The sequence below is a fragment of the Ambystoma mexicanum genome, chromosome 3q (genome assembly GCF_040938575.1).
Source record: "Ambystoma mexicanum isolate Mex_15411 chromosome 3q, UKY_AmexF1_1, whole genome shotgun sequence".
NCBI lineage: Eukaryota > Metazoa > Chordata > Amphibia > Caudata > Ambystomatidae > Ambystoma > Ambystoma mexicanum.
In genome coordinates, this window is record NC_090926.1 from 21,250,175 (window position 1) to 21,272,509 (window position 22,335).

At 42.7% G+C, this 22,335-nt stretch overlaps 1 protein-coding gene across 3 annotated transcripts in view; it reads left to right on the top strand.

Moving 5' to 3' along the window:
- Positions 1-22,335, top strand: part of SUN2 (Sad1 and UNC84 domain containing 2) — a 396,247-nt gene that overhangs the window by 239,248 nt on the left and 134,664 nt on the right. For all 3 annotated transcript variants that reach the window (XM_069652961.1, XM_069652963.1, XM_069652960.1), the window contains 2 exons: positions 12,477-12,616; positions 13,098-13,337. In XM_069652961.1, coding sequence (XP_069509062.1) covers positions 12,477-12,616; positions 13,098-13,337 — 380 coding nt within the window. The remainder of the gene's footprint in view (positions 1-12,476; positions 12,617-13,097; positions 13,338-22,335) is intronic.

The following is a 22,335-nucleotide window of genomic DNA, read 5'->3' on the forward strand; positions in this document are numbered from 1 at the left end:
CAAACCCCTAAAAAAAGATAGATATTTTGAAGGACTTTGAAGTACCATATTGAAAGTAGTACACAAAGAGTGTGTAGAGAGAAGTGAAATGTGCACGTGGATTGGGTTGAAACATGAAAGTTGATCGTATGACAAAAAAAGTACAAGGAAAGGCTGCAGTATCATGACAGCTGCAAACACACAAAGTAATTTAAATCATTTTTTTAATTCACAGTGAAGACTACTCTCCTGAGAATCAACAACATCTACACTGCAGACGACATATCCGAAGAAACCTTGGCATCTTCCACAAAAAAGTACAGTACAGTACAACCTTCATATTGTAACTTCTCCTTAAAGAGGCTGCGTGGGTTATTTGTTTACTTTGGGCACCAAAGGAAGCATTCATTTGTAAACAATTCTGCCTACAAATATCCAATTATAGGACACAGATTAACAGGTGGAATGGCTGACAAATGGCTGTGTGCTTGGTACTGAAATGACACAGGAAATCCGTAGAAGGTTAGATTGTCAAAATAAGTGGCGGTAGCAAGTTTTTGCCATTTTGGTTATTAATAATGGTTCTCGGCACAAGTAGGGCATTGTGTACTCTCATCTAAAGCACGTTGTACCACTATGCAAACAGTAAAGTAGCCTTACCAAATGATAGTTAGAGGTCACTGTGCGTTGACACACCGTGCCAAAAAGTTTCCCCATCACACTTAGGCACACATGCACACAGCACACATACATTGGACAACAGACCAAAGAAGAGATTTTTTTTCTCAACAGACGCCAAAGAATGCCTAACAAAAAGCAGCTCCGTAGAAAGGAACGCAGAATTAGAGCAAATAAAAATAAAGGTACCCAATGTAAGTATCCACCTGTTGTAGAGTTAGGAGAGAATCTTGGTAGAAACCACCTAATGCAATTGGGTAACATAATAAAAGAAGTCTCAACTACCAAAACTGTATGTCCTCCATCAAAAAGTATCACAAAACACAGAAATGCTGTCAAAGAAACGGCTGCCAGTACAGCTAACAATGTTCCTAATAATCCTGATAGTGTAAGAAGAACCCATAGTAAAAATAGTATTTTAGCAAAAATGTTTCGTCAGAGTCCTTCAGAATCTACTAAGAAGAGGACCAAAGTCATCCTCACACCTTAAAACGTACCGTAGAAAGTTAATTCTGAAAGCACTCGTGGACAGTGCAATCCTTGTCAAAAGGAAGTTGTTCATATTAGTGTTAAAAAGGATGAAAGCACTAACAAAAGTAAGTACCAAACTACAAATGAAACTGAGCAATAAACGGAATGTGAACAAAAATAATTTTTTGCACGTTTGTGGTGGTGAATGGAGTCACACAACAACCACAGAGCCATATTTCAGTGAAGAAGCATACAAACAAAATCAAACAAACACAATTGCCATCCATAGCAGTGGACGTGGGTATGAAAAAATCAATACTACCATCATGGAACAAGAAACACTGCTTACAAAACTGTCTTCTGAAAACTCAGAATTACCTCTTGATTCAGCAGAACCACACTGTCCAGTATACAAATGGCCGTGCACATCAATGTGTACCATTCCAAATAAAGCTTTTATATTTTTACGTGTGTTCCTCAATCAATCTGTAAAAGGTAAAGACAAAAGTAAAATTAAAGTGCTGCAAAATATGGATATTTGTGTAGTGCGAAAACACACAGGACTAAAAGGACATTCACTAGCCTGCATTTCTGGGCCTATTTGCAAAAGTACGTCCATGATATCAAAAGAATAGCAGTACATCATTCTAAAGTAAGAAATTTAGTGTATAAAATATATTGTGCAAAAAGTCCAGCTTCAGAATTAGGCATTTTAAATACCACTCTTCTGCATGGTACACCCAAATAATTACGAGAAGAAATGGACTGTATTCAGAAAAAGTATTTTGAAAGTGAGCGCCACGTAGAAAATGCAACAGTTTTAGAGCATAGTAGCGACCTTTCTGCACATAGCAACCTTCTACTACATACATACAGAAAAGAAATACTAAAATTTAAAAGGTCATCAGCTGAAGTACCAAACCATGTGTGTGTATGTTGCCGCAGAACGTTTTACAAAAGGAACACAAAAAATGTGGGCATAGCATACAAAATAGAAAACAATGAAAACTCTAAATGGTTTGAATTAGCTTTGTACCTTTTAGCTGAAAGCAAATATGAAGTAACTGAACGTCTAATATGTTGCAGTTACTGTACTGCAAAATTAGAAAACAACCACACTCCTTCACGTGCAATTACAAATAATTTGGAATTGTTTCCATTACCAAAAATCCTGCAACAGCTCAATTTGTATGAGAGCATAATAATTCAAACAGTTCAACCATTTCAAGCAATTATACGCCTTCTTCCAAAAACAGCAAATTTACCTCCCTCTGAATTGGTGAAAGGCATTTGTGGCAAAGTAGTGTACTTGCTATTAGATCTAACGGAAAATGTACACACTCTAAGAGTAGAACGTTCAATAGAGCATTCTTTAATAGTCTTGGTAAATTTAGTATCAACAAAGGACAAACAAATTTGGCAACAATTAGTAGACTTACACAAAGTTACACAAGCATTGCAATATCTAAAAGACAACAATGAGTACTACAAGGAAATAAATATTGATGAAAGCTTAAGGCGAACAACTGAAATAATTCAAGACCCATCAGAAACTGGACAATTCGAACTTCTGGATCAAGCTTCAGTATTCACTCTGTTAGACCATTACACAATTCATCCATTGCATTCCAATGAAAGTATAGATGATGCACTAGAAACTTACCAAATGCGACAAACCAAAGGGTCACCAATGAGTATTTGGGAAAAAAGTATAGAAGCACGTGCTTTTCCACTGCTATTTCCTACTGGCAAAGGTGGGAGGTACGATGATGGACCCAGTCAGATTGGGGCATCAGAATACCGCTCATTACGAATGTATTCCCAAGATCCCAGATTTAGACAAAATCTGGAATACATATTCCACCTACTGTACGAAAGTGAATTAGCAACACTAGAGTTGCACACATTCTTAAATCTGGAACGCACTTTCAAAATATGTCAGCTACGCAGTTAATACAAAAAGAACAAGAAAAAGATGAGGTTTTACAATCAAGTATAACAGATTTGTTTGCAAACATGCGCGGCACAAAGGAATACTGGTTTAGAAGGCATTGAGACGTGCGTTGCATGATCAGAAACCTTGGACCACCAACTTGGTTTGTTACGCTAAGTTGTGCAGAATACATATGGGAAGATTTGCATGAGTTCCTACGCGTAGCAAACCGCAACAAAAACAACATAGATATATTAACACCTGGAGAACTTTGCTCTCTAGATCCAGTAAGATATGTCCATCATCGTTCCATTGCAATGCTACACTTTATTTGCAGTAACTCTTCTTTTGGAGAAACGAATATCAAGTGAGAGGAGCACCACATATTCACATGCTGTTATGGATCAAAGTTGCACCAAAATTTGCCCACAACTGTTTTGCAGTTTATCCAAAAATATGTCACATGTGAAATCCCTTCACAACAGAGTCATAGTGAGCTGCATCGGCAGATTTTACAATTTCAAAGACACAAATATGGCAAATATTGTTGCCGTAAATACAAAAGCAAAGATAAATACTACACCAAATGCCGCTTTGGTTTCCCCAGACCAGTTACAGAAACGGGTGAAGTAAACAACTTCATGTCTTCAGTTCGACAGTGTTAAAGGTAAATCACCTAAAAACATGTATTCCATAAAAAGAAGTGAAGAATCAAAATATATCAATGATTATAATGCAATCATTGCCCTATTATGGAATGCAAACATAGATGTGCACTACATTGCAAACAATTCAACTGCTGTTGCACGATATCTTACAGCCTACTTAACAAAAGCAGAAAAAACAGAGCTTCAAGACCTCTGGGAGGACCTAGCATCAGACAAAACATTATCACGGAAATTGTACAGCCTAGGCATAAAAATGCTCTCTCATAGAGAATGTGGGGCCTATGAAGTAGCAGATTGTTTAACCGGCACTGCTTTGTACGGAAAATCAGACAACATAGTATGGCTCAGTCTTGGTCCTGCAAAATCTAGAAAAAGAATGCTAAAATCATATGAGGACATAGAAGCTATTGCCAGAAATGATCCCAACAGCCAAGACATTCTGAAAAACAATTTACGGGACACATACTATCCAAACAGGAGTACCACTCTGGAAAGCATGTGTCTGTACCACATAGCTCAAAACTTTGCATACAAAAATAATGTAAAACCCGATGAAAGTAAACGTAGATGTAGAGTAACCGATTGTGAAGGGAGCTTAGTGAAACTTAACAAACGAAGCTTAACTAATCATGTGAAGTTGTCATTAAAAACTCCTCAACAGAAAGAACTAAATTACATGTCTCTTTTACAACTTTTCAAACCATGGAGAAAAGAGGAAGACATACTAGATAATTATGAGTGCTATGGAGATGCTTTCAAAGCAAATGAAAGCACTATCACCGATGTTAACTTTACACAGTACTAAATAATGTTGTACAATGAGCAGCAACAAGAAGAAATTCAGGCCCAACTAGATAGACTCTTCCGACAGTAGTCAACCTTCTGTAACAGGAAGTCAAGAGCCATTAGGACAACCACTGATAGCAAATGAGGCTGAAGTTGCTATGGCAGAAGTAGAGAACACCATGTATCAATATCAAGAAGATACAGAGGACTTAACTGTGCAACAAGGAAAACTTAACAACGATCAGCGCACCATTTTTGAAGAAAATAAAGAATGTACCTGACAAAATTACAAACCTATACTGCTGTACGTCGGCGGGGAAGCTGGATCAGGGCAGACATTCTTAATAAAAATTATTAGCAAGTTCCTGCAGCAATTGACAAACAACAAACTGTCAGCTGTTGTAACAGCCCCCACAGGTTTAGCGGCCTACAACATAGGCGGTGTGACTTTACACCGATTACTACTGCTTCCAGTAGAGCACCAAAATAAGTTAGACTACTACAAACTTTCTGCAGAAGCTGCAATGGAATTACGGAGAGTATTGAAGCAAATGAAAATGCTACTAATAGATGAAGTGAGCATGGTCTCCAACCTAATGTTGGCTTTGATTCATCTCAGATTGCAAGAAGTACTTAAAAGTAATAAGGAAGAGCTCTTTGCTGGGAAACACATTATCGTTTTTGGAGATCTTCTACAATTGACACCAGTAAAAGGTGAACCGATTTTTAAAACCTTAGGCCACAAACTCTGCCGGAAAACTGTTGGTAGCATAGGTAATGTTAACCTTTGGCAACATTTCCAATACAGAGAATTAACTGAGAACATGCAGCAATCTGCAGATCTCACTTATGCCAACATCTTAAAAAGTATTAGAGTTGGTGTATTATCGCAAGAAGCACAAGCTGTATTGAAAAAGCGGCATATACATGCACTTCATGGTGATAATGCATGCGCAACTGATGTTATGGAACAAATAGCGCACAAAAATGTCAATTGTATGGCCTTAATGCCAACTCTTGCAAGCTGTTTCAAATTCAATGAAACAATGCTAACGAAAGAAATGCAAGCAATAATAGAAATTAGCGCCACACACAAACTAGACGTACATGGTTTGACAGTACCCATGTGTGAGCAAGCCACAACAAGACTAAATAGTTTAGAACATTCAATCTCCAACACAGCTGGGTTGGAAAAAGTATTGAAATTATTAAGTTGTACAGTAATGCTTAAACTTAACCTTGACGTAGAGCAAGGGCTAGTTAATGGAGCACTGGGCACAGTTGTTGGCTTTCAATCATACCCACGTGATAACAGCATTCAGTTTGTAAATATTCGCTTTGATAAAGTTTCAGAAGTAAAAAGGATAGGGTGCTCAACGGCTGGATTCCTTCTCTTCAAAGACATGTATGTACGTAGAGAGCAATTTTCTCTAGCTCTTGCATATGCAGTTACCGTTCATAAATCCCAAGGTCTTACCCTAGATAAAGCATTGATAGATATAGGAAAGACCGTGTTTAAGGAAGGCATGCGCTACATAGCATTATCACGCTTACGTACACTTGATGGTCTTTTGTTAATTAACTTAGATTCAAGTAAAGTCAAAGCTGATATTCCTTGCATTCTAGAATACAATAGATTGCGTTCACTGTACACCCCTCCTCTGAAACAATACCCTGTTCCAGATAAAGTGAAACAGAAATGCAACAGAATGCAACAGGAAATTCTGCAAAGAAAATAAGCTAAAGTTTCATCAATTGCCGCAAACATAGAAGAACCTATTAGGGAATGCGAACCAGGCACGTCGGCAAAGAAGCAACATAAAAACCAAAAAATGCACTCGGGTACAGAACTTGCTGGCCCATTCAAATTTACAAATGAAAGTGGGGTAAGTTGCTATGCAAATGTTGCAATGAATATTCTTTTTCTATTGCCACCAATTAACAATATTTACCTGCACAGCACAGACCAATTGTGTTTGCAAATGTTAGTACTGCATAGAAATGCAACAAGCAATCCTGACAACACATAGTGTTTATGGAGTAAGGCAACAATTGGACGACTGTGCTGGAATGGTGAGATTCACTATGAACTCACAAGAAGATCCACAAGAATTTCTAATGTACATACTATTAGAATTGGAAAACAAAACTATACCTGTAAATGAAATCTTCCAAATTTCGTACATGTGGAAACATACATGCACTCTCTTTAACAAAGTGATACAGGAAGAAATCCCAAATGAGCGATTTGTGTATATTTCCATACCAAATTGTGAGAGCATTCCTTTTCAGAAACTTGTACAAAATGCAAACCATGGCAGACTATGTAGTATTTGCAATTCAGACAATCGCTCTACCTTACTAATACAATCACATAGTGCCTACATAATACTTATGCTTCTATGTTACAATGCAGATGGCACCAAAAACAACTGCAAACTAACTGGATTTACACACGGTTAACTGTCACTTGGAAAGAAAACCTTTACAACAGTAGGAATAATCTACCATGCAGGAGCTACAACCAATGCAGGTCACTACACTGCTTACATTAAAAAGAACTGTGGATGGTTTGAATGTAATGATAGCATCATTACTCTAAAGCAGAGGTTGCCAGCTAACCTAACAAATGCGTATTTAATGTTCTTGAAGCCAAAATTTACAAAATAATGTGCACTTCAAAATTGTGAACAAAGTAAGTGAAAGACTACAAACAGAATACGCCCACAGGTATCCAACTACTCAACAGGATGGAAGAATGACACAAATAAATGATTATCACAGATCGTTGGAAACAAACTCACAGGTAGAATATGCCTATAGCTATCCAACTGTAGTTGAAAATGGGCAGGAAGGCAACAAAGAAAACATTAATGGGAAAGATACAGGAAACGGGATATGTCAACGACACAAATGAATGAGTATCGAAAATCTGTAGGAACAAATGCACAGTTTGAATACGCCTACAGGTATCTAACTGTTGATAAAAATGGGCAGGAAGGCAACAAACATAACATTGATCAGAAAAATGAAGAACGCACTGAAAGGAAAAAAATGAAGTACTTAGTTGCATAAGAAATGAAGGGTTTTTTTAATCCCACAAGGATTTTTTTCCCCAGACCCAAGGATTAGAAAAGCAAACACAGAAACTGAGCGCAATGCACAGTACACTGGTTTGTAAAGTAAAAATGAGGGTCTAAAAAAACTGTTTAAGCAATGTGGTAAATGTGGAAAATTTGCAAACATTAACACACCTTTTTCTTTCATCAAAGAAATGGAAAAAGTGATACTTCCGCCAAGTATGAAAACCAAACACACAAAAATGTTTCTGGATTCTAAACAAAGTAAGGAGTAAGTATATTGGCAGGCATTTTCTACACATGGGAATGTACTTGCCTAATGTGTGGTAGTAACATGCTGCAGTGCCTATAGGCTGGCCTTTCGTCTGCGGTGAGTAACCTACCACCTACGCCTTACAAACAAGTTGCAAGGAGTACAGGTCCTACCCACAACCATCACTGCATATGTGAAACAGGGTACTTGTAAAGTAGCTGCTTATAAATTTACTTTTCAGACCATCGTCTGCAGCCATGAAGTGAAGAAACTAGGGCATCAAAACAACGACCAGAATCCACCACACCCATATTAACTTGGAAATCCACTGCTTATGACTTCAGTATTGCATGCATGTGCTTTAGCCGTGCACCCAAGACTGCAGGGTCTGCCCACAACCACCTCGGTGATGTGTGGTAGTGGGAGTTATTCTATAGGTGTGTTATCCTGCTGTACCTCTGCCTAGAGGCTTCCCTCCTAGGTGTATGTCTGTAGATCTTACATGGGATGGGTGTGCAGTGTCTTCCAAGTGTAGTACTTACCACTTTCTTGTGGGGGCATGGGCTTTCGCCATGGACCCAACACTGCACGCTCTCCCCACAACTTGCCAATGAAAATGCAACACAAGGGGTGTATGCATGGTTGCCACATGCAGCGTTGGTTGTGGCCAGGGCCTAGAGTTTTGGAAGTAAGGCCTTCGGCCGACGGCCATGCATCCAAGACTCTAGGCCCTGGCCACAACCACCGTAGCATGTGCCAACCATGGCAGCATACTAATGAAGATAATAATAGCCATTGGAAACAGTAATGCACGTGTCCCTACAAATCTAACAACTCCCCTGTGCACTGCACGGGCTGAAATACTGACCCTATTGGACCCCTCATTTTCTGTGCGTACAAGGAGGCCACAGAACATACGTCATAAAGTATGTATAAGTGTATTATTGGGTGCATGGCCTTCGGCCTTGCACCCAAGAGAGCAGGATGTCCCCACAACCACCTCTTTGTTTTTGGGTACATGGCCTTCGGCCATGCACCCAACACTGCATGCACTCTCCACAACTTGCCAATGAAAATGCAACACAAGGGGTGTATGCATGGTTGGCACATGCTACTGTGGTTGTGGCCAGGGCCTAGAGTCTTGGAAGTAAGGCCTTCGGCCGACGGCCATGCATCCAAGACACTAGGCCCTGGCCACAACCACCGTAGCATGTGCCAACCATGGCAGCGTACTAATGAATAAAATAATAGGCATTGGAAACAGTAATGTATTCACAGCATGTAGGCAATTTCAATGTTCCCTAACACCAGACATGTCCGTACAAATGTAACAACTCCCCCATGCAATACTCGGCCTCAATACTGCCCTAGTGGACCCCTCCTTTTCTGTGCGTACAAGGAGGCCGTAGAACATACATCAGTAAGTAGGTATAAGTGTACTGTGTGTACTAGATGTCCATACACATTAGATCATGACGACCGACCCCCAGAACAAGTGCATTAATCACCCATATGTGAAGACTGTAGCCCCTGGCCACTACCACCGTAGCATGTGCCACCCATGGCGGCGTACTAATGATTGTAATAATAGGCATTCCGAAAAATAATGCGGTCACAGCATGTTGTCAATTTCAGTGTTGCCTACCTATACCCATGTGCTTTCAAGAGTTACAAATTTCCTATCCACTACATGCAGTCAAGTGTTACAAATTTCCTGCCCACTATATGGACTGAAGTGCTATCGTTATTATCCCCCACATTTACTGTACGTACAAGGTGTCCATAGAAATTACATCATGACGGCCGAGGAACAAATGCATAGATCACCCATTTCTTACTGTGTGAACCTTTCCAAATGCTCTGTGCCACAGCAAAATAGGGTAATGAAAAAAGCATGTGTACGCTGTTTGTTACTCCGCTTTCTGCGGATCCAAGATGTCGGGCGCATCCAAACCATCTGACGCAGAAGACGTCTCGCAGCAGCCAATGGACCGAGACGTTGCGTGTTTACGCAGTCATGACGGCAGCCCCTTAGCCAATCGGTTTCTTGTTCGTCGAGCGAACAGGGAAGTGTGACCGCGGAGCGAACATAGATATCACTAATTCTTTCAGACCTACTTTTTCATAATTATAAATGAATGTACTGCATGTATGGTGACAAAATTTATAAAAGCACGCTTTCTAACCAAGCCCCTATACCTGCCGCAGATTTTGTCAAAATCCGTCCAGCGGTTTCACCTGTAGCCGTGCGCAAGGTTTTTCCCCCATTCAGTCTATGGGGAAAAAAATGTTTTGGGACCCCCCCTATAACTCCCCTCCCCCTGGACGATTTCTCACCAAACTTTACAAAAAATCTTAGAGTGCCCCATGTACTTTTTTTGCTGAGGATTCGTCCAGGGGGAGCGGAGTTAGAAGCCGCCCAAAAAGTGCTCTTCCTATGGAAACAGCAACTTAACCATAACTACATGGCCAATTCAGTACTCAGTTTAATAGTAAACCCTTAGATAATATACAGGTAAGTGGTTAGTGTAGCATTCAAGTTTAGCAAATAAATTCAAATTCTTATAACCAACTTTTAAAGTAAGCAACACAGATGCTGGTAAATGCTTTTAGGCAACCTATACTTTTGAAAGTCCAGCCCTATCTGGGAATGAGCGGCTCAAAGTCAGTTGGGACACTGGGGGACCAGGGCCCATGGATGGAAGAACAAAGAAAGGCGGGTGCTGCCAAAGTTGTCTAAATAGCAGGTTGCTTCTATGTTGCAGGTAGGTAAAATGTTTAGTTAAAAGGTGTTTCAGAGAGGTCAGGCTGACCACCTGTACGATTGTAGACCAGTGTCCTTATGCCTAGGAGACCACAGTTGGGTTGTCAACCTCAGTGTGTCTCAGAAATCCCAGGAGGAGTCTGATTCAACACAGCAAGCACCCAGGTGAGTAGCTAGAAGCAGGATAGTACCTTTTCTTGAAGAAAGAAGACTGTTTCACTGGCGGGTCCCGAGGTGAAGTGACAGCAACTCCAGTTCGGATTCTTGGCCTGGAGGCTGAAGAAGGAACAGTAGGTGGGAGCAGACGGTCCGCTTCTTGCGATGGGATGCCCTGCAGTCAATCTTCACAATACTGGCTCATTGGGACTCCACTAAGGCTTTGGTTCATCATCAGTTGTCACACGGCAAGCTTCTCTTCGTTTCCTGGTCCCCGACTTAGAGGAGGAGACGTCTCTGAGCGGGAAAGAGTCACTGTAGGCCCAACAGGATGCCCACAAGTTCCAGCCAAAATCGCACTTCAGGAGACGATGCACATCAGATTGGTCCAGGCCCCAGGGTATTGGTGAGTTGCAGCCCAGGACGGTCGCAGCTCTTCAAGGGACGGCTCAAAATGCAGGGTGTCTGAAGACACGTTAAGCCCACCAGTCCAGGCGAGGAAGTCGTTGGGTATGGATCTTTCCTGTTGATCATAAAAGGAGATTGGAGCAGCAGCGATGACTCAGCAGTCACTGGCGGTAGCTGCAGACGTCCTTCTTCACATTGGACCATGGTAAGGGGATGAAAAGGTTGGCATCTCTCAAGCTCCCTCTCACCACCTTTAGCCATACAATGAAGGAAAGTGTTGGTATGAACCACTGCTGTACATTAACCATTTCCACCATCACATTGACGGTGGAAATAGGCATAACATTTAAATAAAATAAATAACTTCAGAGGTGACCACTGGCGGAGGTGGTATTTCTGGAATGCTGTCTGGGGTATTACAGAAATGCCACCTCTGCCAGTGGTAAACTCTGACTAGGGCATTTTTTCCTAATTACAATTGGCAGAGGTGGCAACTTCTAGCAGGATTTCTTAACGAAAAATCCTCCCATTCCTAAGCAAGGCCCTAACTGTAACTTGGTACTAGTATGTATGGTTTGGGAGTATGAGGATTCCTTTAAGCAGCACACTTGGCTAGCCAATGTCCCACTTCATTTGACTTAGCTCATTGAGTTAAATCAGGACTACATCGCCCATCAAGATGTTGGCTTCCTTTCTCCATGCACCATGTCGGCATGTAGATTTCCCCTGGCTGTTTCCTCCTCGCTGGTTCCTTGTCCTTATTAGATCAACCTGACGCAAAATTGGGCTCTTTCTGTTTCTTTGTGTGGTGGCTTTGATATTTGGATTTCATGACCCTTTTCAGCATTTAGATAGGCGGCATTCCATGCCTGTGTTTAATTGCCTTTCTGGCTCCAGGCATTTATGCCTGTGTTTCTCCCTTCTGGGCCCCCATTGTCTCTATTCGCTGCTCTGCTATTCCACTCCTTGAAAGTGTGTTTTTGCTGCTTCTGTCTCTGCACCCAGTGGCTTGGTTCAGCGGGTGCCTGTTTACATGACCAACATCGATGTTGCAGAAGCTGTTTTTGGTTGAGGGGACATGGGTAATATTTTGGGCTGCTGAGGAAGAGGCTGGTTTTTAGTAGTGGAAGAAGCAGCTTGTGTTTTTTGGTTCAGGTGACATTTCTTTTTTTTTTTTTCTTATCAGGAGTGAAAGCTGTGTTTTTAGCTGTGATTGTTTGGGCTCTTTTTGTCCAGGGTGTTGTAGGTCATACCCTCCCTGTCCTTTCATTTTTAACGCACACCTCCTTTCTTGTTCTAGGAGCTTGGCACTTCTACCCCTTTGGTTTCGGTATGTTCCGCTCTTCCCAAGTTGGGGTTCCCATCTCAGAACCAGCAGTGCCTCCTGTGTTTGTCAGGATGCAGAACAAGGAGGACCACAACTCATCTCTACTGTACCAAGTATGTGCCCGCCAACAGGTCATGTGTTTGTAGCAAGAGTGGGAGCTAGTGAGTGGGGATAAAGAGATTAGGTCAGGGTGGCTAGAGGGAGAAAGGTGAACTGGAGGAGAGAAAAATTCTAGAGAATGAGAAGGTATGGGGAAGGAGAGTGAGACTAAGGGTATCAGAATGGGGAAGGCATCCATAAGAGGGGGCAGATGCACAGAGAAGTACGAGAGTTGGAAATCTGTGATGCACGCGTCGGCTGTGCCAGTCACATTGGCTGGCATATGAATATGGTGGGCTAGTTAGTAGGGCTGTTTAAACTGTCAAACCATGGGTAGGTCCTAAAAATCAACAAAACTGTTGTAACCTTGAGCATACCCCCACAAATGGTGATTGAAAGAAGATGGCAGTAGTACACAAGCCCCAAACCTAGTGTTGCCAGTTAGCAACTACATTACATTTTCTTTCTTTTCTCTTGTCACTTAACTAACTGCAGCACTTGCTATCTCGACTTGAAAGTCTGGAGAAACGCTTCCAGAACTTGGCATCTGAATCCGCTTCTTGGCAGCAGGACGACGTCATTGGCAGGACTGAGAGGTTGCAGACCTTGGACAGAGGTGCTGGTCAGGAAGGATTGACGCATCAGGAGACCCTAGTGCTTCTGGAAGAGCTGATGACCCAGAGAGCAACAGCGCTGAAGGAGGACTTCAAGAAAGATAGCATTGTCCTGATGCAGGTATAAAAGCATTGGTTTATGATGGTTGCATATCAGTCGATGTTTCTGCCAAACAAGTTCATTTAGAAGGCATGAAAATGTCCTCCTTTTTTACATGCTGAATTTGTTTGTTTTACAGAATCAACCATGTTCATTTATAGAACCCACGGGCATTTGCTTACTGATGCCTGGGTTCTTGTATACTGTGTCCCCCATCTTTGTTTACAGGATTCTCCTGGTTGTGTACTGAACCCACGTGTATCTGTTGATTTAATGCCCAACACAACGTCTCTATTCCTATGTGCGTGTTTTTTAAATTTTTTTTTGTTGGTTAATTAAAAGAAAAAATAACAAAGAAAAATAATATAGCTTAATACGAATAAGAATCAATTTCGGTATTCAAATCTCTAATAAAAGTAGTGACAGCCACCACAATAGACTTAGTTGAACCAGACGAACAATAATTCCAGGCAGATTCATTGCATTTTACATTGCTAGTAAGTGTGCAAACCTTTTAAAAGCATTACATCCGAGTACTTGTATAGCCAAACAAAAAAGCGATGTTTAATTGTCTCCCACTGGGCCTTATCTTGACAGAACCTACAGAAAGCATGCTCCTCTTTTTTCCACTTCATACCGATACAAAATCTCTTTAGTATGAATTAAGTTTCATAGAAACCTAAGAAATAACGGATGCATGCACCTATCCGGATAGATCGGTAAGAATGGCACTAAAGTACATAGCCTCTTGTGCCCCCCGCACCCCTACAATTGACACAGCGAGGTATAAAGATGGCAGCCATTCATGGTATGGATCCAGTCCAGGTCATATAGAGCATGTTTTACTGTTGACAGATTCCCTATCAGCTCGGAAAACATTATAACCACATTCCACTAATAGGGAAGAACATAATCCCTCAAGCTCCTCCGAACCCAATTTCCTGAGATATTTCCCTCGGGTCCCCAAATGGACAACCTTCACCGGAGACAATGATTTTCCTATATAAAGAGAGATACTTCCACTGAGCCCTTGCTTTTAGAGAAATAAAACCAAGCTTGTAGCGAATAGCTAAAGGCGGTATTGAGCCAGGAACACAAGACCTTCCTCCAATTAATGGATTCTAGTATGGACAAATAACCGTTGAGAGATCATAGACTTCTATTACATAAAGAATCTTCTGTACCATGTCCCCTCATAGCAACGAATCCAAGTAGAAGGTAAAGTCAGCCATAACGAGAATCCACTCTACGTAGCTGATTTGAGAGTGCAGTTGCTCGAGATCGGAACCCGGGCCGAATCAGTTTTTTGTTATTTATAGCATTAATAAAGAAGCCCAAATAGATGAGGGAGTCGGTGGTAATCACTGGCTCTGATTGTATCCGCCACCAAAAGGTCACTTTCTTTTTTTAGACCTAGTCAAGCGCATTACTTTAGTTTTCGTGGGATTAATTGACAGAATGTGAACCTCTACAACATTAGAGAAACTCACAAGCAGGCGTAGGAGACCTATAGGAGTGTGGAATCAAAGATCAAAAAGTCGTCCCCGTAAGTGAGCCATAGGTTCTCTGAGTATGTGATTATGGTGTTACTAAAGCTTTAAGTTGTAAATAGTCTCCAATGTCAGCTAATATACAAGTAAAACAAACAAGGGGCCAAAACACAGCCCTGCCTGATGCCCCTTAAGGTTGAGATCGAGCGGGATAACTGGCCTTGATGGTTTAATCGAACTTGCATTGTAGAAAGATCATTTAGACCAATGATTAGCCTCAGGAGCCCAAGCGAAATACCCCCTTTATGAAGTTTACACCACAACAATTTACAGTTCTGCATCAAAGGCAGATGTGAGGTCAACCGAAGAAAAGTAGATGGAATTACTTGCCTTCTTCCAGGCCTGAAGCTGTAGGCATTTTATCACCAGTCCATTCAGACAGGTGCCCATGTTCTTCCATTTCTCAACTCTTTCCGAACCCGCAGAACACAATTCTAGATACTGCAGCAAGATACCAGCAAATACCTTGCTGTCTGCATCCAGAATTGCAATAGGCCTGTAATTAGTAGGATCTAATCGGGCTCCCTTCTTCTAGATGGGGACGACATGCGCCATGGAACACGAAGATGGAAAAGATTCCAACCGTATTAAGTCGTTAAATAGGTACGTTAGAATACATGCCCAGGTAGTCGGATTTGATCTAAACAGGTCGTTCGAGAGTTTGTCTGGTCAAGGAGCCTGGGAAGAACTAATCCCATTGATCATCTACAGGACAAACTCTTAATTAATGACGATCTTATGTCCTATCAACAGGATCGGAGAGGGCCTAACTGTAGAGGCATACAGGGACTGGAATTTACAGACCCAAGCCTCCTTAGAAACAGTATTCCAGAGACTACCTGTGTGAGGTGAGTTTGTATCACCCACAAGCTTCCAAAAGCCTTGGAAGTTTTTAATTCTTCAATGCTGTTAACATAGCCTCAGCATCGTCCTGATTTCTCTGGTGTCAGGTACTGCATCTTTTTATAAGAGTGTCGAATTTTCCAAATCTGAACCTGTATCTCTGTTGGAGTACTGATGATTATTCTGAGTCTAACAAGCTGTCTCATCTCTCTATTCTAAGGACCAAATCGATACTGTAGGCATGCGGGGGCTTCATAATTCTTATGCCTTTTTGCGCAGTAGACTACCCTCAATTGTATCATACACAAAACATTAAAAATTATCAATGGAGAAAGTGTCAGATTTCCACTCACGTGATGTCAAAGCAATTAAGGTTAGCATTAACTTTAGAGGCCAGGGCAGGAGACCATTAAATTCTGTCGCCACCACCGTTTAGTTATTTCTGTCTGACCCAAATCATGATTAGTCCGGGAGCTTCCCAATACGAACTGTCAAAATTTACTGATAGCAAGGAATGATCAGTAAAGTCAGTACTTGTTACCACCCCAGAACATTTCTCAAAACGCCAACTGTCCACAGAGACATAATCGATAATGGAATAAACTGACCCATTGCACCAGGTGCAACGCGGGGAAATATCTCCATTACTTCTCTCATTTTCCAATTTTAGATGTTGCTGGCTACCTCTATCTCCCCACTCCAGCAAGGTATTGCATTGACTACAATCTGAGTTCAGGTCACCCGCTAATACAACATTTCCCTGCGGAAACTGACTAGGTCACTCATTCACAAAAGACATTTTGAGGTCAGGTTCTTCATCCAGTGCTCTAATAAACTGAATGCCAGTACCCATTGAAAATCAGAATGTTTAAATAACTCCTCCTCCGAATCTCAAGGTGCACTGCCAAGATGCAGAGACCAACCTCACAACAGGCCACCCCCTTGACCTCAGGACACAATCTTACCAAAGTCAATAGGCCCCCATAAGGGTGACCCAAATCCCCTTTCCATGCTTCCTGAAGATAAACTGAATACCCATCCAGGGAGGGCAAGGACCTCAGCCATGTTCCGTGAAGAATGATGATTGTGTGGTTGTTAAGCTCATTGCATAATACATGATTTTTAAAAAGATAATTACGACCATGCATGTTCAAAGAGAATATTGACAGAAAGGGAGAGCCAAAATCGTCAGGAGTTGACAAGGAGGAGGACTTGCGAGTAATCTTAATTCAGTGCCCCCAGGAGCCAAGACCAATCTCGACTTTCCTCGGAGGCCAAGATCTTTCTCTTCAGAAAGATAACTTGTTCATCCAACACTGCACCACCCCCCAGTCTTTTCGTGGAGCTTACTGCCCCTGGTAGCCTCTTATCATTAGTATTACACTCCCCCAAGAGCCTACTATCATTAAATGGTAAGAGGTCAAAACCTAGCACTCTAAGGTTATCGCATTCATTCAGGATTATATCATAAACACCATCTTGGACTTCATGTAAATTACTGCTCAGTCAGTGTTAGTGTTCCAAGAAATCAATCCTGTCCAAATCCTTAGAGGCTAAATGGGCCAAATAAGAAATCTCTCTCAGAAGGATAGGTATGTTTTTATGTTTCAACACAACTGCACGAGTGTCTGGAATAACTCTTTCAATTTAGATCGTAAAGAGTGGATTAGAAGCAAAACCTGCTGGGGAAATAGTTATTTAGAGATCCAAATGGACCAAGACCCGGCGGGCCAGCTGTGAACTGCTCATGTGCACCATCCAACTGTATACTGGTGCCAGAAGGGCCTACTCAGTTGGCAACAGGGTGTCCTGTATTAGTAGCCAGTAAACGACTCCTAAGAGCCGCAGAGTGTGGAAGCTGCACTGAGTTCCTCGTTGTATCAATGTATGTAGGTACGTGATTCAATCCTTAGCCCTGAGAGGGCAAAGTAGCTTGCATAGTCTGTAAAGACCCTGTAAGTCTGGGTTCACAAAAAGGCACAAAAAATGGTCTGTTGAGTTAGCCATCACCCTTTCTGAGTTGATTTGGGATAATGCTTCAGTGTTTGTCACTGCTAGATCACAGATACCTCCAGGTCAATTGGGCAATTACTGTCACTAGACCCACTATAGGCCACTGGAGGAACTGAATACAAGGAGCTGGCCAGGACAGCTTTCACTGCCGGCTGTACAAAAGTAGAGCAGAGAAATGTACGCGGAGCCTGCTTATTTAACTGCTTGAATGTATTATTTTTGGACTTCTTAGTCTGAATAACCTGCTTCTTTCTGGCAAGTTGAGGTTTTAATGATGTTAAAACTATTGTATTACAGGCGTTATCCACGCCTCCTACACACGACTCTACGTCTATACTAATAGCATCCACAGATATAGTAGGGTCAACATGATGTAGTAAAGAACACCCAGAAGAGCCAACCAGGCACTTATGGAGCTCGGCAACAGTACCAGCCTGAAAGGCCGTTGTGTCCATCCGATGCAGAGCAGCTGGAGTTAATAACTCACTTTCAGCCTCATAGATCGCTAACACGTCGCCTTGCAAAGGGTGCCGCTCACACCTCACTGAGTCCATAAGCCCCACTTCCGCCCTTTTTTGAAGTTCAGATAGATTGTCCTTACTGATAGAATTCTTGGCGGAAGGTACATCTTTAGAGGCTTTCATATGAGAAAATAAGAACTCTTTTGCAGCCACGTGGAGATCAATATGTTTGAATATTAATGACTCCAGTAGAACAGTTAGCCTTGGTTTTCCTTTGCCAGACCCTCATAAATGGAAACCAAAATGCACGCACTTGATTGATTTTGGTAAAGAGCCCATTAGGGTCCTCACTTGGTCCACCCTCGAGCTTCCTCAATGCTAGCGAGAGCTGTCGAGTAGGTGGTGAGATTGACAAAGAGTCAGGTAAAAATAGAAATGAGTCACACTCTAAAAAGTAATTCTGTTTGTGAGTAGGTAGATTAGGCGCCTATAACTAGTCTGGAGCAGTGTCGACTGGGCTCAGATCTATAGAAGCCCTGTGAGTTATGGGTGGAGGAGACTGGGTCAAACACCCCAACAGAGCCAACGTTGCAGAGAGAGCACCAACTAAACTATTCACCAAGTTCGTAAGATCAGTGGAATAAAAGATGAACTGAGAACCCTTTTGTTACTTAGAAACAGGAATTTACTGGCCTGTGATTGAGAGGGCAGAGGAAGCTCTGTTGACGTTCCCTCAGAAGACGCACCTGCGGACTGCGTTAATATCCCCTCACTGGGAGACTAGGGGAGGGATAGATTCACGCAGCCACCTACATCTAAGCGTCCGTAATCTGGGCACTAGGGGGAAGACATCAATTTGCTGCAACTCCTTAGCTCATACATTCGCAGATACCTCGACCTCCAAAAACAGTGTGTTCACAGATCACCGTCCCAGCAACACCCTGAGCAGCAGAGAGGCTCATTACACTGCTCGCTCGGGCAGGCGAGAGGTAATGACGAGTTAGTTATTAAAGCACTCGCCGTCAGGGAGGGTCAGAGTCCAGCGACGCTGAGCAGATGGCGAGCCAACTAGGACAGCCCCACTTTTTGAATTCCAAAAACACAAAACCCACTGCTTCGCACACTGCTCCGTGCCGGTGTCAGGTATTTGAAGTGGTGGCTCCTCCTTCAGTTAGACACAGAAAACACACTCCAGGGAACGCGAGAAGTCTCAAGCCAACACTGCAACCACAAAACACACTGCTTCTCACACTGCAGCCACTGTGCTTGTTTTTTTTACTCGCACTCCACTTATCAATCCATGCCCTTTAAGCCACCTTCACTCATGTGTTTTTGGGGAGACTGGTCAGACCCTAATGCTATCAGTACAGGTGGACTCTGTCTCCCTTTGTACGATGCAGCACACATCACCTTACAGTGAAATGCTGCAGGGGTACTTTGAATCCCCTTTCTTTTACTTTTATGTGTCCAAGACAGGCCTACTGTGTGTTCTTTCTTCTAGCTTGCACTTTTGCATTTTACTGCATAATACCATTTCGAGTACCTTCTACTCAAAATGGTGGTGCCGCAAGTACTTTGACTATCTTGCCTTTTGGCCATCTTCCTGCCCTCTCAGTTCAAGAAATGCCACATTAAGTGAGCCCTGGCAAAACCGCGAGTTTGCCTGGCAAAGTGGCAGTGTGAGCATCTAGCCAGACTATTTAGTCCCACCCACACTCCAGCCAGCGGTATGTCTATTGCTGGGCATATGTGGGGCAAGACACTATGATTGGACAGCCCTTGCCAGTTTGAATGGTGATGTTGGTGCTGTTCTTTACCATTGGTGGCCTGAGGGCGATCCTGACGTCATTGTGGGATAAAGTGAGAGTTCTGAAGCCGTTCTGGAGAAGCCAAGACCCCCTGGGAAGAGTTGCAGCTCGCTGACTGAAGACCAGCGAGTGCCAGTTGACGATATCCAGCATTGCATCCATCAAGGTTCCAGTGAATCCAGGTTTCTCTGGATCTATCTCCTGAAGAACCTTCTTGGTGCTTAAACCCTGGGGCAGGTTCAACCAGTCCATACCCCTGCCATGTAGAGCCTTCGGAGGTGGCCCAGAACCAGTTCTGAGCTTCGACTTGGAACGAAGCAGATCACCAGCTTGTGGCCCAAGACTTGTCCTTCTGCAGCTGTGCTCTTTACTACGAAGAGTGGCCTTGCTGAAACAGTCTGTTTTTGCCACATGAGTCGCTTGCCACAGCCTAATTGTGGTGTCGTTTGTTGCTGCCATCTTCAGTCGAGGCCTGTGGGTCTCTTATCATTGGTCCCGCAGAGGTGGGGGGGGTCTTGATCTCGAGGTTTTAGTCATCCAGCAGCAAGGTACCGGGAACGGTCTTGTCGGAGAATGGAATTGCTGCCTAACTAGACCCAATCCACAGCACCCAATTGAAGTGGGCCAGTGAATCTAGAAGCCCTAGGAGTAGTTTCGAGTGGAATCGGACTAAAGGCAGAGAGCTTGCATACCTGTTCCCACCCCACTATCCTGTCTCCTGGCATAGGGTTGTTCAGGTAGCAATTCATCACCCTACCACTCCCTTGTCTGGTCGTGATCAGTGAAATTCTGGCCAAGGGACACCACCCCCAATGGCTTTCAGTAGCGTGGTGGAATTGAGAGGACCCCTAATATCTTTAACTTTGTTTCTTCCCCCCTGGAACATTTTACCTACTTGTTTACTTTGCTAATACTTCACTCTACAAACTTACAACTTTACCTGGGACTTATGACTCGTAGTGGCACTAGGCCTACCTTAGCAGGGAAGGACTTCTCAAGCGATGGGGACCTTCTTTATAAGGCAGAATTACCTGTTTCCATTGTTTTTCTTGACTTCATATTTGCATTGCTTGAACTGTTTTTCATTTACTTTACTGCTTACGGTGTTCATGCTTCATTGCAGAATCACTTCCAACTGTTTGAGATCCCCACCTGTGTCTATATGGGTATAGTATTGATTTAGTGTTACTACTTAGCAGTGATTTTATTTATATAGTGTGTTTTGAGTGCTAATAGTGTGTGTGTGTGTGTGTGTGTGTGTGTGTGTGTGTGTGTGTGTGTGTGTGTGTGTGTGTGTGTGTGTGTGTGTGTGTGTGTGTGTGTGTGTGTGTGTGTGTGTGTGTGTGTGTGTGTGTGTGTGTGTGTGTGTGTGTGTGTGTGTGTGTGTGTGTGTGTGTGTGTGTGTGTGTGTGTGTGTGTGTGTGTGTGTGTGTGTGTGTGTGTGTGTGTGTGTGTGTGTGTGTGTGTGTGTTTTTCTCTCCCTCTCCTCCAAAATAACATGGCCTTTCCGTTCTCTCCACTACTGCTGGTTCTGAAAATCCATCTTAACACTTCTCCAGACGCCATTGAGACAGGCTCTGGAATTGAGGACGTAGCTCAAGACTGGTAGCTGTGGATAGTTCCGTTGCTGGTAAATGTTGTCGGGCAACATTTCATGGCTCGGCTTGAGAGCATTTTTGCTGCAGTCGTGGACTATGGCTCTGCCTGTGCAGTGGAGGACACTTCTTTTATCAGAGAGGATCGGGAGTGTTTTTTGTCTTTGTAGCTTGACCCTGATACTAAGAATCTCGCTTTGGGACTCAGGAGATGAGTCGTCTTGACATCTTTTCTGAACATCACTTTCCAGGGAGCTGTCCTGGTCCCGCAGACGAGGTGGCCTCCTTCAATGTACACGTAACGAAGGTGGCAGAATTGCCTTGTGTGGCCTGCCTCCATGTCGGCGAGGATGGTTTACAAACGTACTGTTAGGGAGAATTCTCTGTAAAGGCTAATTTCCCAAACCTAGTGAGTCCCCCTGGCAGCTTTGCTGGATTTTTGGGGTTTATTTTTTTCTCCTGCTAAGAGTGAGACTCTTTTACTCCCACTCTTAGACATGATTTGAGGTGTTCCTTTGTCTTTCCATGTGTTTTATGGGGTCTTTTACTCCATAGGGTCTCATGTGTTTTTGATGTGGGTTACACAACACCCTCCATGCCGTAACCCAAGGTTGTCGTAGCGACCCCCCAACATAGACTGCATACCCTGGGACTGACTACTGTCTCCCAGGGCATGTAAAGTCACCATTGGCTTTAAAGTCCCAAATTATGAACAGAAACCAGTACAAACCATCATATTGTGGACGTAC